This window comes from Leptonychotes weddellii, chromosome 3, assembly GCF_054177405.1.
Source record: "Leptonychotes weddellii isolate Sample4059 chromosome 3, ASM5417740v2, whole genome shotgun sequence".
In the NCBI taxonomy this organism is placed as follows: domain Eukaryota; kingdom Metazoa; phylum Chordata; class Mammalia; order Carnivora; family Phocidae; genus Leptonychotes; species Leptonychotes weddellii.
The window spans coordinates 119,274,106-119,287,505 of record NC_138371.1 but is presented as its reverse complement, the minus strand read 5'-3'; the positions used below and the strand labels follow the sequence as shown (position 1 = coordinate 119,287,505).

At 38.4% G+C, this 13,400-nt stretch overlaps 1 protein-coding gene across 1 annotated transcript in view; it reads left to right on the top strand.

The window, feature by feature from the left end:
- The window catches only part of LOC145720629 (phosphatidylinositol 3,4,5-trisphosphate 3-phosphatase TPTE2-like), a 48,413-nt gene that overhangs the window by 32,293 nt on the left and 2,720 nt on the right, over window positions 1-13,400 (top strand). Inside the window, exons 6-7 of the mRNA XM_081814867.1 lie at window positions 9,870-9,961; window positions 12,582-12,677. Coding sequence (XP_081670993.1) covers window positions 9,870-9,961; window positions 12,582-12,677 — 188 coding nt within the window. The remainder of the gene's footprint in view (window positions 1-9,869; window positions 9,962-12,581; window positions 12,678-13,400) is intronic.

The following is a 13,400-nucleotide window of genomic DNA, read 5'->3' as shown; positions in this document are numbered from 1 at the left end:
TCAATGGAGATGGGCTGGGGCCTCACTCTCACTGCCAGAGGCACAGCAGGGAGCGATGCTCTGACTCCCCAAAGTCAGACTGTGGACCATGCAGAGGTGCCGGGTCTCTCATGGGCGGTATGGTGCCAGGACATTGGTATCCATCCAGACAGCCTAGTGTTTTTAGTCTTCTGGGGAGTCACACAAAATAAGATCTAGATATATTTTTTTAACATGTCATCCAATTATTCAGAAATAGAAGAATCCTTTAAATAAATAAATATATGTATATATATATATACACATATATATATAAACTGCATAGTCAAAAAATTAAAATATGAAATGCCTTTTTCAAATTATTTTTATATCCCTTCTTCCCCACCACACACACAATAGGTGGTGGTGAGGAATTTTAATGGATTACCACAAACAGATTGCATAGGTTTCTGGCTTGTGAAAACAAATGTCAACCCAGGGGCATTGTTTCTGTGGGAAATTTCGGCCTAGGTTTCCAAACAAGCACTGTGCAGTCAGACCCTTGAAATTCAGTCTGTTCTGGCAGAAGGCTGCCTGTGTGTATAAATAAGCAACTGTTTGTGAAAAGGCTTTGCAGACTGCAAAGTCCTCTAGAGAGTCCATTATGACTGTATCATCAGCTGTGTGTGAATTAGCAGGGACAGGGTTGTCGTGGGTCCTAATGGCTGACCTCACTCAGAATTCTAGCTGCTGTCACACTTCTCCAGGGCAGAGCCAGGCTTGTCCAACAGGTGTCAGAAGGTAGTGGTCAGCAATGTTTTGCCCTGTTCCCTTTCCACATTCAGTGGGGTCCTGCAAAAAGAGTAGACCACTTTATTGTAGACCAGGAAAAACACAGTCAGCCACTGGAGCAGTTTCTCCCACCAAGAAATATAAACCCAACCATAAAACCAACTCAGTGGCATGAGAGCCAATACTGTATCTGAGTGTATACTCTGTTCAATTTCCTCTTTGTTAACAATGGGACCAACAGTATCTATACAAACCCCTGTATTAAACTGTTCCAGACAGGCAAATAGGCATTTGGTCCAGTGGAATTTTAATATATTTTTCTAACATGAAGAGTGAGAATGGGAATTGTTTCTCAAAATTCTAAGCTTTAAAATGTTTTTAATAAGTTCTAGAATTTCATATGTTTCTCAGTCTGATATTATGTCCTAAGACTGTGACTTCTCTGTTAATATTTTAAATTTTATATAAACTCTGTAGAAACATTGTTTAGTTAAGACTGTAAGGTGCAGATGTGGAGAACAGAGGAGCTAACCCAAATGGACGAGTACTGTAGGGGAAAACTGGGAGAGAGTTTCATGGGTTTGGTTTGCTAGTCTCGGACTAACATAAAATAGATTATAAGAGTCCAGTTTGAGATTCCTCATGAAGACTTCAGACAAAGTTGCAATCTTAGCAGTTGTTCACTACCATGTGGGTCCAGGCTTGCAGAGCCAATTTAAGAAGGGTTGCATGGTAAGTTACCATTCTTTTTGCACCCATGTAAATAATCAGGCCAAAGCTAACGACACCAGCCTTTTTCTTTCTTTCTTTCTTTTTTAATTTTACTTATTATCCACTTATCCCCTTTTTAGCTTGTCCATCAAGCTGTACGCTCTAGGCTAAGACGTTCTGTTAGCCCTTGGGGTTGGAGACTCTTGGTGCCCCATCAAGATCCCCTTGGATCCCTTCCACCAGCTCTGTGATCCCACCCCCCAGCCTCCACCCCCTTTGCTATAATCTTTGGAGAATTACCACTGGAGCCAACTCACTTACATGGAACCCAAAATCCCTGAGAGTGACACCACCCTGTTGGGCAGCCCATAGACAATGACTAGCAGCTGTACAAAAACAACTCCATTGCTTCAAAGTGTGACAAATTCTGCAGGATAATTTACGCTCAAGAATTCTCCATGGATCAAGCTGAATCTGCTGAATCCCACCCTTCCTTGGATCTTATGAATTCTTCCTAGGAGCACTTCATTTATAAATCACTAGCACCCAAAGGGTTGGCTCAGGGTCTACTTCTGGGAGAACGCAACCTGTAATCACCCATTTGCTTATATTGAGGTGTAGTATTTATAACACTATATTTACTTAGTCTATGTCAAGTGATATACTCTATATTGCAAATTGCATGAGGACAGAGACCATTATTCATTCATCTTTGAATCCCCTAGATCATGACACATAGTTGGAGCTCAGTAAATCTCTGTTGAGTTGACTTGAACTAAAATGTCTCTGGCATGTCTCACCACACCCTGTCTATCCCTCATCATCCATTTCTCTGATTTTATCCCCCACCTCTCTGCCCATCCATAAATCAGCGCCAGCAACAGTGGCTTTCTTCTTCATTTTTTTTTTTTTTGGTTGCCATTCTTTTATAGTAACAATTCTTGGACTTCTACATGTTGTCTCCCCCTTATTTTTATAAACTATTTCTTTATTGAAGTATACTTGACACAAAATATTACATTCATTTTAGATACATAACCTAGTGATTCGACAAGTCCATACGTTATGTTATGCTCACAAGTGTAGCTACCGTCCATCACCATACAACACTATTACAGTATCACTCACTATATTTCCTATGCTGTACCTTTTATCCCCATGACTTATTCATTCCATGACTGGAAGCCTATATCTCCTGCTCTCCTTCACCTAGTTTGTGCATCTCCCCACCTGCCTTCCCTCTGGTAACCATCAGTTTGTTCTCTGTATTTACAGGTCTGGTTCTACTTTTTGTTTGTTTGTTCATTTTTTTGTTTTATTTTTTAGATTCCACATATAAGCAAAACCACATGGTATTTGTCCTTTTTTGTCTGGCTTATTTCATTTAGCATAATATACTGTAGGTCCATCCACACTGTCACAAATGGCAAAATCACATTCTTCCATGGATGAATAATATTCCTCTGTGTGTGTGTGTGTGTGTGTGTGTGTGTGTGTGTGTGTACTGCCTCTTTATTCATCTATCAATGGACACTTGAGTCGCTTCCAAGTTTTGGCTATTGTAAATAATGCTGCAATAAACATAGAGGTGCGGATATCTTTTTCAAATTACTGTTTTTGTCCTCTTTGGGTAAATACCCAGTAGTTTAATTTACTGGATCATATGGTATTTCTATTTTTCATTTCTTAAGGAACCTCAATACTGTTTTTCACAGGAGCTACTCCAATTTACATTCTAACCAACAGTGCGCAAGTGTTCCTCATTCTCCACATCCTTGCCAACACTTGTTTTTTCTTGTGTTTTTGATTTTTGCCATTCTGACAGGTGTCAAGTGATATATTATTATGGTTTTGATTTATGTTCCTCTCATGATTAGTGATGTTGAGCATCTTTTCATGTGTCAGCCATCTGTATGTCCTCTTTGGAAAATGTTTATTCAGGGCAGAGGAACTTTAAATTGGATTGTTTTTTTGGTGTTGAGTTTTATAAGTTCTTTATATATTTTGGATATTAACTCCTTATCAGATATATCATTTGAAAAATATCTTCTATTCAGGAGGTTGCCTTTTCAACTTGTTAGTGGGTTTCCTTCACTGTGCAAAAGCTTATTTTGGAGTAGTCCCAATGGCTTATTGTTCCTTTTGTTTCCCATACTGGAGGAGACATAACTAGAAAAATGTTGCTAAGACCGATGTTACACAACATGTAGTTTTCCAAAATTGAATCAGGAAGAAATAGAAAATTTGAAAGGGCCAATTACTAGCAATGAAATTGAGTCAGTAATCAAATAACTCCCAACCAACAAAAGTCCAGGACCACATGGCTTCACAGGTGAATTCTACCAAACAGTTAAAGGGTTAATACCTATTCTCCTCAAACTATTTCAAAAAATAGAAGAGGAGGGAAAGCTTTCAAAATCTTTGTAAGAGGCCAGCATTTTCTTGATACCAAAATGAGATAAGATACTACCAAAATATAGGGCACCTGGGTGGCTCAATCGGTTAAGTGTCTGCCTTTGGGTCAGGTCAAGATTCTGAGGTCCTGGAGTCAAGCCCTGCATCTGGGTCCCTGCTCAGCAGGGAGCTTGCCTCTCTCTCCCTCTGCCACTCTCCCCACTCTCATGCATGCTTTCTCTCAAACAGATAAATAAAATCTTAAAAAAAAAAAAAAGACACTACCAAAAAAGAAAACTACAGGCCAATATCTCTGATGAACATAGATGTAAAAATCCTCAAAAAATATTAGCAAATTGAACCCAACAATATGTTAAAAAAAATTCACCATGATCCAGTGGAATTTATGCCAAGGATGTAAGGGTGGCTCAGTATTTTCAAATCAATCAATATGATAAATCAAGAGAAAGGATAAAAACCATATGACCATTTCAGTAGATGCAGAAAAAGCATTTGACAAAGTACAACATTCATTCATGATAAAAATTCTCAAAAAGGAAGATTGGAGAGAACATACCTTAACATAATAAAGGCCATGCATAAAAAATTCACAGCTAACATCATCCTCAATGGTGAAAAACTGAGAACTTTTCCTCTAAGATCAGGAATAAGACAAGAATGTCTACTCTCACTACTTTTATTCAACATAGTGCTGTAAGTCTTGGCCATAGGAATCAGACAAGAAAAAGAAATAAAAGGCATTCAAATTGGTAAGGAAAAAGTAAAACTGTCACTACTGACAGATGCTATGATATGATATATAGAAAACCTTTCATCAGGGCACCTGGGTGGCTCAGTCAGTTAAGCATCCAACTCTTGGTTTAGGCTCAGGTCATGATCTCAGGGTTGTGGGATCGAGCACTGAGTTGGGCTCTGCACTCAGTGTGAATATGCTTGGGATTCTCTCCCTTTCCTTCTCCCTCCTTCTCCCCCCACTCCCGCCTCTCCCCGCTGCTCATGCCTGCATGCACTCTCTCTCTCTCTCTCAAATAAATAAAATCTTAAAAAAAAAAATCCCTTACCAAAAACATCCAGAACTGATAATTCAGTAAAGTCACAGGACACCAAATTAACATACAGAAATCTGTTGTCTTTCTATACACTAATAATGAAGTAGCAGAAAGAGAAGTTAAGAAAACAATCCCATTGTTAAAATTTTAAATTGTTAAAATGTTCATACTACCCAAAGCAATCCACAGATTTAATGCAATCCCTATCAAAATACCAACAATATTTTTTGGAGAAATAGAATGAATAATCCTAAAATTTGTGTGGAACCACAGAAGACCCCAAATAGCCAAAGCAATCTTGGCAAATAACAACAAAACTGGAGGTATCACAATCCCAGATTTCAAAATATACTACAAAGTTGTAGTAACCACAAAAATAGACACATCAGTGGAATGGAATAATGAGCCCAAAAATGAACCAACGCTTTTATGGCCAATTAATCTATGACAAAGGAGGCAAGAATATACGATGGGAAAAAGATAGTCTCTTTAACAAGTGATGTTGGGAAAACTGAGCAGCTACATGCAAAGGAGTGAAACTGGACTTCTTATACTATACACACAAACTCAGAGTGGATTAAGGACATAAATGTAAGACCTAAAACCATAAAATTGATAGAAGAGACCAGACACCATAATTTCTTTAACATGGCCATAGCAACATCTTTCTACATATATCTCCTAAGGTGAGGGGGAAAAAAGCAAAATTAAACTACTGGGACCACACCAAAATAAAAAGCTTTTGCACAATGAGGGAAACCATCAACCAAATAAAAATACAACCTACTAAATGGGAGAGGATATTTGTAAATGATATATCTGATAAAGGGTTAATATCCAAAATATATAAAGAACATACACAACACCAAAAAACTATCAGATTAAAAAATGGGCAGAAGACCTGAATAGACATTTTTCACAGAAAGGCATATACATGGGCAACAGACATATGAGAAGATTCTCAACATCACTAATCATCAAGGAAATATGAATCAAAACCATAATGACCTATCACTTTACACCTGTCAGAATAGCTAGGATAAAGAATACAAGAAACAAGTGTTGAGGAATTGGAGAAAAAGAAACCCTTGTACATTGTTGGTGGGAATGCAAATTGGTGCAGGCACTGTGGACTGCCTGCAGTAGAGAGTTTCCTCACAAAATTAAAAATAGAATTACCATATGATCCAGTAATTCCACTACTGGGTATTTACCCAAAGAATATGAAAACATTAACTTGAAAAGATAGATAGATAGATATGTAGATAGATATAGATAGATAGATAGATAGATAGATAGATACCCCTATGTTTATTGCAGCATTATTTACTATAGCCAATATATGGAAGCAACTCAAGTGTCCATCAATAGATAAATGGATAAAGAAGAGTTGGCATATATATGTACATGTATGTATAATGGAATATTATTCAGCCATAAAAAAGAATGAAATCTTGCCATTTGAACAACATGAATGGACCTAGAGGGTATATTGTTAAGTGCAGTAAGTCAATCAGAGAAAGACAAATACCATATGATTTCATTCATATAGGTAATTTAAGAAACAGAACAAAGAAAAAGACAAAAAATTAGACTCTTAAATACAGAGAACAAACTGGTGGTTGCCAGAGGGAAAGTGGGGTAGGGGATTGGTGAAACAGATAAAGAGGATTAATAGTACACTGACCTTGATGAGCACTGAGTAGTGTACAGAATTGTTGGATTGTTATATTGTACACCTGAAACTAATATAGCACTTAAGTTAATTATACTCAAATAAATAAAGTGTCTGGAGTTGAGCCCTGCTGGTCCTAAAAACCTATTAAGCCCCACTAGTTTTCAAAGCTGAATGTTATGGGGATTGTCTTGTCAGTGCAGGCCTCCTGTGCCTGCTGTGGTGTCTGAGCCTCTTGCTTCTCCATGCTCGGGGTTCCCTCCTGTTTGTGGTTAGTCTTACCGAGGGTTTGGTTCTCAGCTCTGTCTCCATCTCACCTACCCTTTTCGATCTGGTCTCCATTCTACTGTGGAAAGTTTGTTCTGCCAGTCTTTGGGTCCTTTTCAGAGTTAGTTCCACTGATGTGGCTGTTATCTTGGTGTGTCTGTGGGACAGGTGAGCTCAGGGTCCTCCTACTCTGCCATCTCCCCAGCAGCAAAAAAGAGCCATCATGTAGTTTTTAATCCTCCTTTTGCTAATGTGGTGTACCATGTTGACTGATTTGAAAGTATTGAACCATCCTTGCATCCCCAAAATAAATTACCACTGATCGTGGTAAATGATCCTTTTAATGTATTGTTGAATGTAGTTTGCTAATATTTGGTTGAGGATTTTTATACCTATGTTCATTGGAAATACTGGCCTATAGTTTTATTGGGGGTTTTTTTTTGGAGTGACTTTAATCTGGTTTTGGTATGGGTAATGCTGGCCTTGTAGAATATATTTGGAAGTTTTCCTTCCCCTTCTATTTTTTGGAATAGTTTGAGGAGAATAGGTATTAACTCTTCTTTAGATGTTTAGTAGAATTCACCTGTGATTCCATCTGGTCCTGAGCTTTAGTTTGTTGGGAGTTGCTTGATTACCGATTCAGTTTCATTTCTAGTAATTGGTCTGTTCAGATTTCCTATTTCTTCCTGACTCAGTGTTAGAGACACAAGCCTTCTTTTGGAATAAGAATAATCTTCCTTTGAGGTTGTTATGATCAAAACAGAAGGGGGATGGGGAAACTGTCAGAAAAAAGGGTGAAAGACTTTGAAATGAGCAGTATTTTGTTTTGTGCACCCTTCCAGGATTATCTCTACCTCTCATGGTCTTTAAGCTCTTTATAACTCATTAAGTTGTAGAAAACTAATAATACTATAAATTTTTATACATAAAAATACAAATTAGTTGTGTCTAGTGGAAAGCGATTATTGAGCCATTTTGTATCTGTTTGTAAACTCATGTCATCAGCCTTTATCCCCCTATAGATGTGCAGTACTTTTTTTAATTGAAGTATAACTAACATACATTAGTTTATATTAGCTTCAGGTTACAATATAATGATTCAATAATTTTATACATTACTCAGTGTTCATCCAGATAACTGTACTCTCATGGGGCGCCTGGATGGCTCAGTCTAAGTGTCTGCCTTTGGCTCAGGTTGTGATCCCAGAGTCCTGCGGGGAGCCTACTTCTCCCTCTGCCCCTCCCCCTGCTTGTGCTTTCTCTCTCTCTCTCAAATAAATACATAAAAATCTTTAAAAAAATGTGTACTCTTTATTCCCCTTTATCTCACCCATCCCGCCACCCACCTCCCTTTTGGCAACCACCAGTTTGTTTTCTGTATTTAAGAGTCTGATTTTTGGGGGGTTTTTTCATTTTTTTTAAAAATTCCACATATGAGTGGAATCATGTATTTGTCTCTCTCTCTGACTTATTTCACTTAGCGTTATACCCTCTAGGTCCATCCACATTGTTGCAAAATGGCAAGATTTCATATATATTTTTTTTTACAGCTGAGCAATATTCCATTGTGTGTGTGTGTGTGTATACACATCTTCACTACATCTTATCTATTCATCTATCGATACACATTTGGAATGCCTCCATATATTGGCTATTATAAATAATGCAGTAAACATAAGGGTGTATATATCTCTTCAAATTAGTGTTTTAATATTCTTTGGGTAAATATCTAGTAGCAAAATTACTGGACCATATGGTAATTCTATTTCTAATTTTGTGAGGAAACTCCATACTGTTTTTCTCAGTGGCTTATAGTTTACTTTGAATCAGCTGTAATATTTTACTGTTTTTTTATTAATGAGTTAAAAAAAATTTTTGACATGTACTTAAAAAATGCAAGGTACAGGACAGTGTTAAGGTATTCCACAGTTTCTGTAAAACAAGTGGGAAATAATATGTATTCATATTTGTGCATACATATATAAAAATCTCTGGGAGACTTCATATTTGATTATATGTGCATAAAAATATTAGTTATGCATTTGAAGCTGGAGAAATAAACGGGTGGGGTTGGGTGAAACCAACTCTTCACCTCATGTCTTTTTTACCTTTTATATTGTGTAAATATGCTTTATTTTAAAAGTTTTAAATGTCAGGGAATTAAGCTTATAAATCAATGCCCTTTCCAGTCATGTGATAAGTATTTGAATTTAGTTCTACATTTCACTGATTTCTGGTGGACATCAGTGGAAAGGAGTTCTGCAACTGGAATGGGATGGGGGAAGTAAGCCTAAGAAATGATGGTGCTTAATATAAATTAATAATATGGTATTAGTGAAAACAATGCAAATATAATATGAATATCAAGAATGATTAATATGACTTTGTTAGAATATGTTTTTAATTCTGTACCTTTACTTCTGTGCATATTTGTGACATTCATGGTTAAAAGAAAAGCTGTAAGAATTAATTGAAGATTTGAGAAACCAGCCCTTTAAGAACTACTAAAAGAAGGGGGTCATTTGAATGGAATAAAGAGCAAGAAACCATTTGTCTATAGATGTGTCCTGAATGCCACAGAAATGTTTGGACACAGCTGTCCAATATTTTCTTAGAGACTGCCCGAGGAACTGGAGTTAGATGAGGGCAAGAGGAATTTAGACTATTTAAGAAACATCGGATGTCTGAAGCAAGCAACACATTAGCAGGAGAGGTTGCAAGTTACCTACCCTAATTTTTTTTTCTAGAAAGGTGAAGAGATGAAATTCTAAGTCCTAGGAGCTGAACTATATGTCTTTTTTCCCCCTCCAGCCTTATAAATTGTGCTTTAGGAGACAAAGTTGGGCTCAAAACTTTGTTTTTTGAAGACGGAATCCAAGCAAGACCCAAATGATTCAATATTGACACACTGTTAGCTGTCATAATTTTCTCTTTAATCCATAATGTTAATTGGTGAGACATTTTGCTCTTTGCTCTAATGAGCCTAACTTTATTTCCTTCAGGTGTTGGAAAAGGCAATGGAAATGATCTAAAAGTACAAATAATAATGCAGCACAAGATCGTCTTTTTCTGTTCTGCTTCCAAAAACTGTTGGGTAAGAGCATGTAAACTGAAAATTCTGGTGTTTGTTTCAAATCTCAACGTCAAACCAGCATGTTGTATTCAAGATAGTTTTTTTAGGGCATTTTCCAGAATGTATTTTCAGTTCAGAGTGTTGCTTTGCCTTTCACTTTTCCATACATGCCAAGCATGTTCCCAGGAATCAGAATTTTAAATTCATGTATCTGGTCATTTTTTAGCCATATTGTCTTCTTGGTCATTTTATAATATGGCACTGATTCTGAAATTTTAGTGTGCATGGGAATCACCTAGGAGCCTGTAAAGATGCAGATACCTAGACTGTACCCCAAAAGTATGATTCAAGAAATCTGGAATGGGGTCCAGGAATCTCTAGAGTTAGCAATGTCCCAAGTGATTCTACCTCAGATGTCCTATGGGAGTGCACTGTGAGAAGTAACGCAAGAGTGGTCAGATGAGGGACATATATATCTCTTTGCCCAAAGCAATGGGACCTGATAGTGTGTTTTCTTAAATGCTAAAGAAGTGCCTTAGACTACCTACCTTTTCTAAAGCAATAAGAAACCTTCCTGGGTCTAAGAAATATAAACCCTCAAAATTCTCTCTCAGGGTTTTGTCTTTCTTCTCCTATTACTTTCCCAACACCACTCCTTCCCCTTTGCCCCACGGAAGGCACTCACCCAGACCTGATCCTCGACTTTCTGTTCTTATTTCTGCACATACTCTACTCTCGGTTCTGCTCATCCATTCCCCTCCTTTAAACTATTTTTTTTTTCTTTCATCCACTCTGCACATGTTTATGAGCATCCACCATGTGGTAGGTGCAGGAGCTACAATAACGTAAGCACATTTGCCTCTGCCCCAACAATGTAACCACATTTGTCAATCCAAATTTGTCAGATGAGCTTTTCCTCTGCCTCTGCAAATGACACCAGAATTCTCTCACTCAGGCCTTAAAATGTAGTATCTTTGATTCTCTCTTCGCCGTGGGCCCACATCCAGTCACCAATTCCTGTTGATTATACCTTTGAAATCTCTCTTCATTCTCTCCATTCCTTTCTGTTCCCATTGCCACCGCCTAGTCCAGCACCTCATTTGCTCATGCCCAGATCTCTACAGTGGTCTCCCTACCTTTTCCTTCTCCTCATATAATACAGTGTAGAGAGATCTGCAATATGCAGGTATTTCTCTGCTCCTACTGTGAAAAGCTGTAAGTAGAGGAGAAGAACGCATTGTGTGCTTGTAGTCAAAGCCAGTTAATATCTTTGGCTCAGTATATCTGTAGAATAAAAATCACATCTCAAGTGTTGTGAGGATTCGATTGGATAATATATGTGAAGTTGCCTTGTGAGCTATAATCACTAAATGATAACTATAGGCCACGTTATCACATAGGACATGCCCCCCCAACATACACACACATGCTTCAACAACTTTTATTTCCTGGCTCTTGAACCTTTAATATATTTCCCTATCATACGTGAGACCTGAGCTTATTTCTATCAGTAACTTGACCCGCAGAATCCATTCCAAGTAGATTGGGTACCCTCTGGCCCTTGGAACACAACACTCTCATTTCTATTTCATAGGTTTGGTGGTCTTTCCTCTCCCTCCCCCACACCACCCTGTCTGCAGAGGATTCTCTTTTCAGTGCTCCTCATGTATACAGATCCTTCCAATCCCAACTCCATTTCATTCCTCTGTGAAGCATTTTTTTTTTTTTACATGATTTTATTTATGTGACACACAGCGAGAGAGGTAACACAAGCAGGGGGAGTGGGCGAGGGAGAAGCAGGCTTCCCGCTGAGCAGGGAGCCTGACACAGGGCATGGGGCTCCATCCCAGGACCCTGGGATCATGACCTGAGCCGAAGGCAGACGCTTAATGACTGAGTCACTCAGGCGCCCCTCTATGAAGCTTTCTTACTCTATGCTTCTCATTAACCTCCCCAGAGCACACAACCACACACAGTCTTCATTATCCAGCCTGACATGTAATCTATGCCATTCTACTATTGTTTCTTATGTCTATAGCTCCCTGAAGCATCACCAGAGTCTGCACCTTCTTTTTGTATTTTGCACAAGGACTAGCACAGACCTTTCTCATTGCGGGTGCCACTATTATACAAGGGTAAATCAGTAACAAAGAAATACTCAGTATAGCTTCAAAGTCCTTCATTCCAGAAACTTGGCCGATCTTTGATCACTCCATCCAGTAGTCGGCTATGGACAAGGCCTATGATCCCATCAGCAAACACCTTTTTGATAAAATGTGACCAATTACATATTGTTTTTTGAATGTGAATGCCAGCTTTAAAACTGAGCTTCTTAGTGTGTCCTAGCTTATGAAAATCGAATGACACACATTCAACAGTAATGTTTAAATTCTAATAGAAAACTGAGTATTTCACTTTTCAACAGTGCAGTACCATAATCTCCACAAACATGTCAGCCTTTTAAAAATGTAAACAGTATTGCAACTGTATAGAATTCACATTTATTTAGATGTGTAATGACTACACTATGAGACCAAGTGTGCTTGATAAATCCAGGAAGGCTCGATAAGCAAACTGAACTTCACTCTTATTCACCCACTGACTGGGGTTATAGTTCTGAATTCCATGGGATCATTCACAGATTCTTCATGATGTTGAAGCAGACAGCGTAATAATTCATCTATCCAACTGCCCACCTCTGTATGATGATGTGAAAGTGCAGTTTCTCTCTTCTTCGGTGAGTAATCAAGAAACAACCTACGCCAGTGTTCTCGTCTGGTCTTTTGAACGATTCTGACGTAGATTCTAGCTTTCCTTTACTACAATTCCTGGCAAGGAATAGGATAGGAGATGTCAACCCCTAGCCAGGGAGGGGGAGAAAAACAAGTCAGGTCTGTAACAAAATTTTTAAAGGGAACATAGGTAAAGAGATTTTTGCTCAGTTATTTTTTCTAAATTCTATACAACTTGCAAATCAGAGAGGGAGAGGAACCATGAGAGACTCTGGGCTCCGGGAAACCAACTAAGGTTTTCAGAGGGGAGGGAGGTTGGGGGAGGGGACAGCCAGGTGATGGGCATTAAGAGGGCACGTGTTGTGATGAGCACTGGGTATTATATGCAACTAATGAATCATTGAACACTACATCAAAAACTTACGATGTACAACTTGCATATATTTTCAAATAAGAAAAAATACCAAAGTATGTTTACTGCAGAGTAGTGATCACATTTTTGTTTTGTATCTTTAAAACACATTGCTCCCCATAATTTATAAAGTACTTTAAAATGAGGGAGATTTGGGGCGCCTGGGTGGCTCAGTTGGTTAAGCGACTGCCTTCGGCTCAGGTCATGATCCTGGAGTCCCGGGATCGAGTCCCGCATCGGGCTCCCTGCTCAGCAGGGAGTCTGCTTCTCCCTCTGACCCTCCTCCCTCTCATGCTCTCTGTCTCTCATTCTCTCT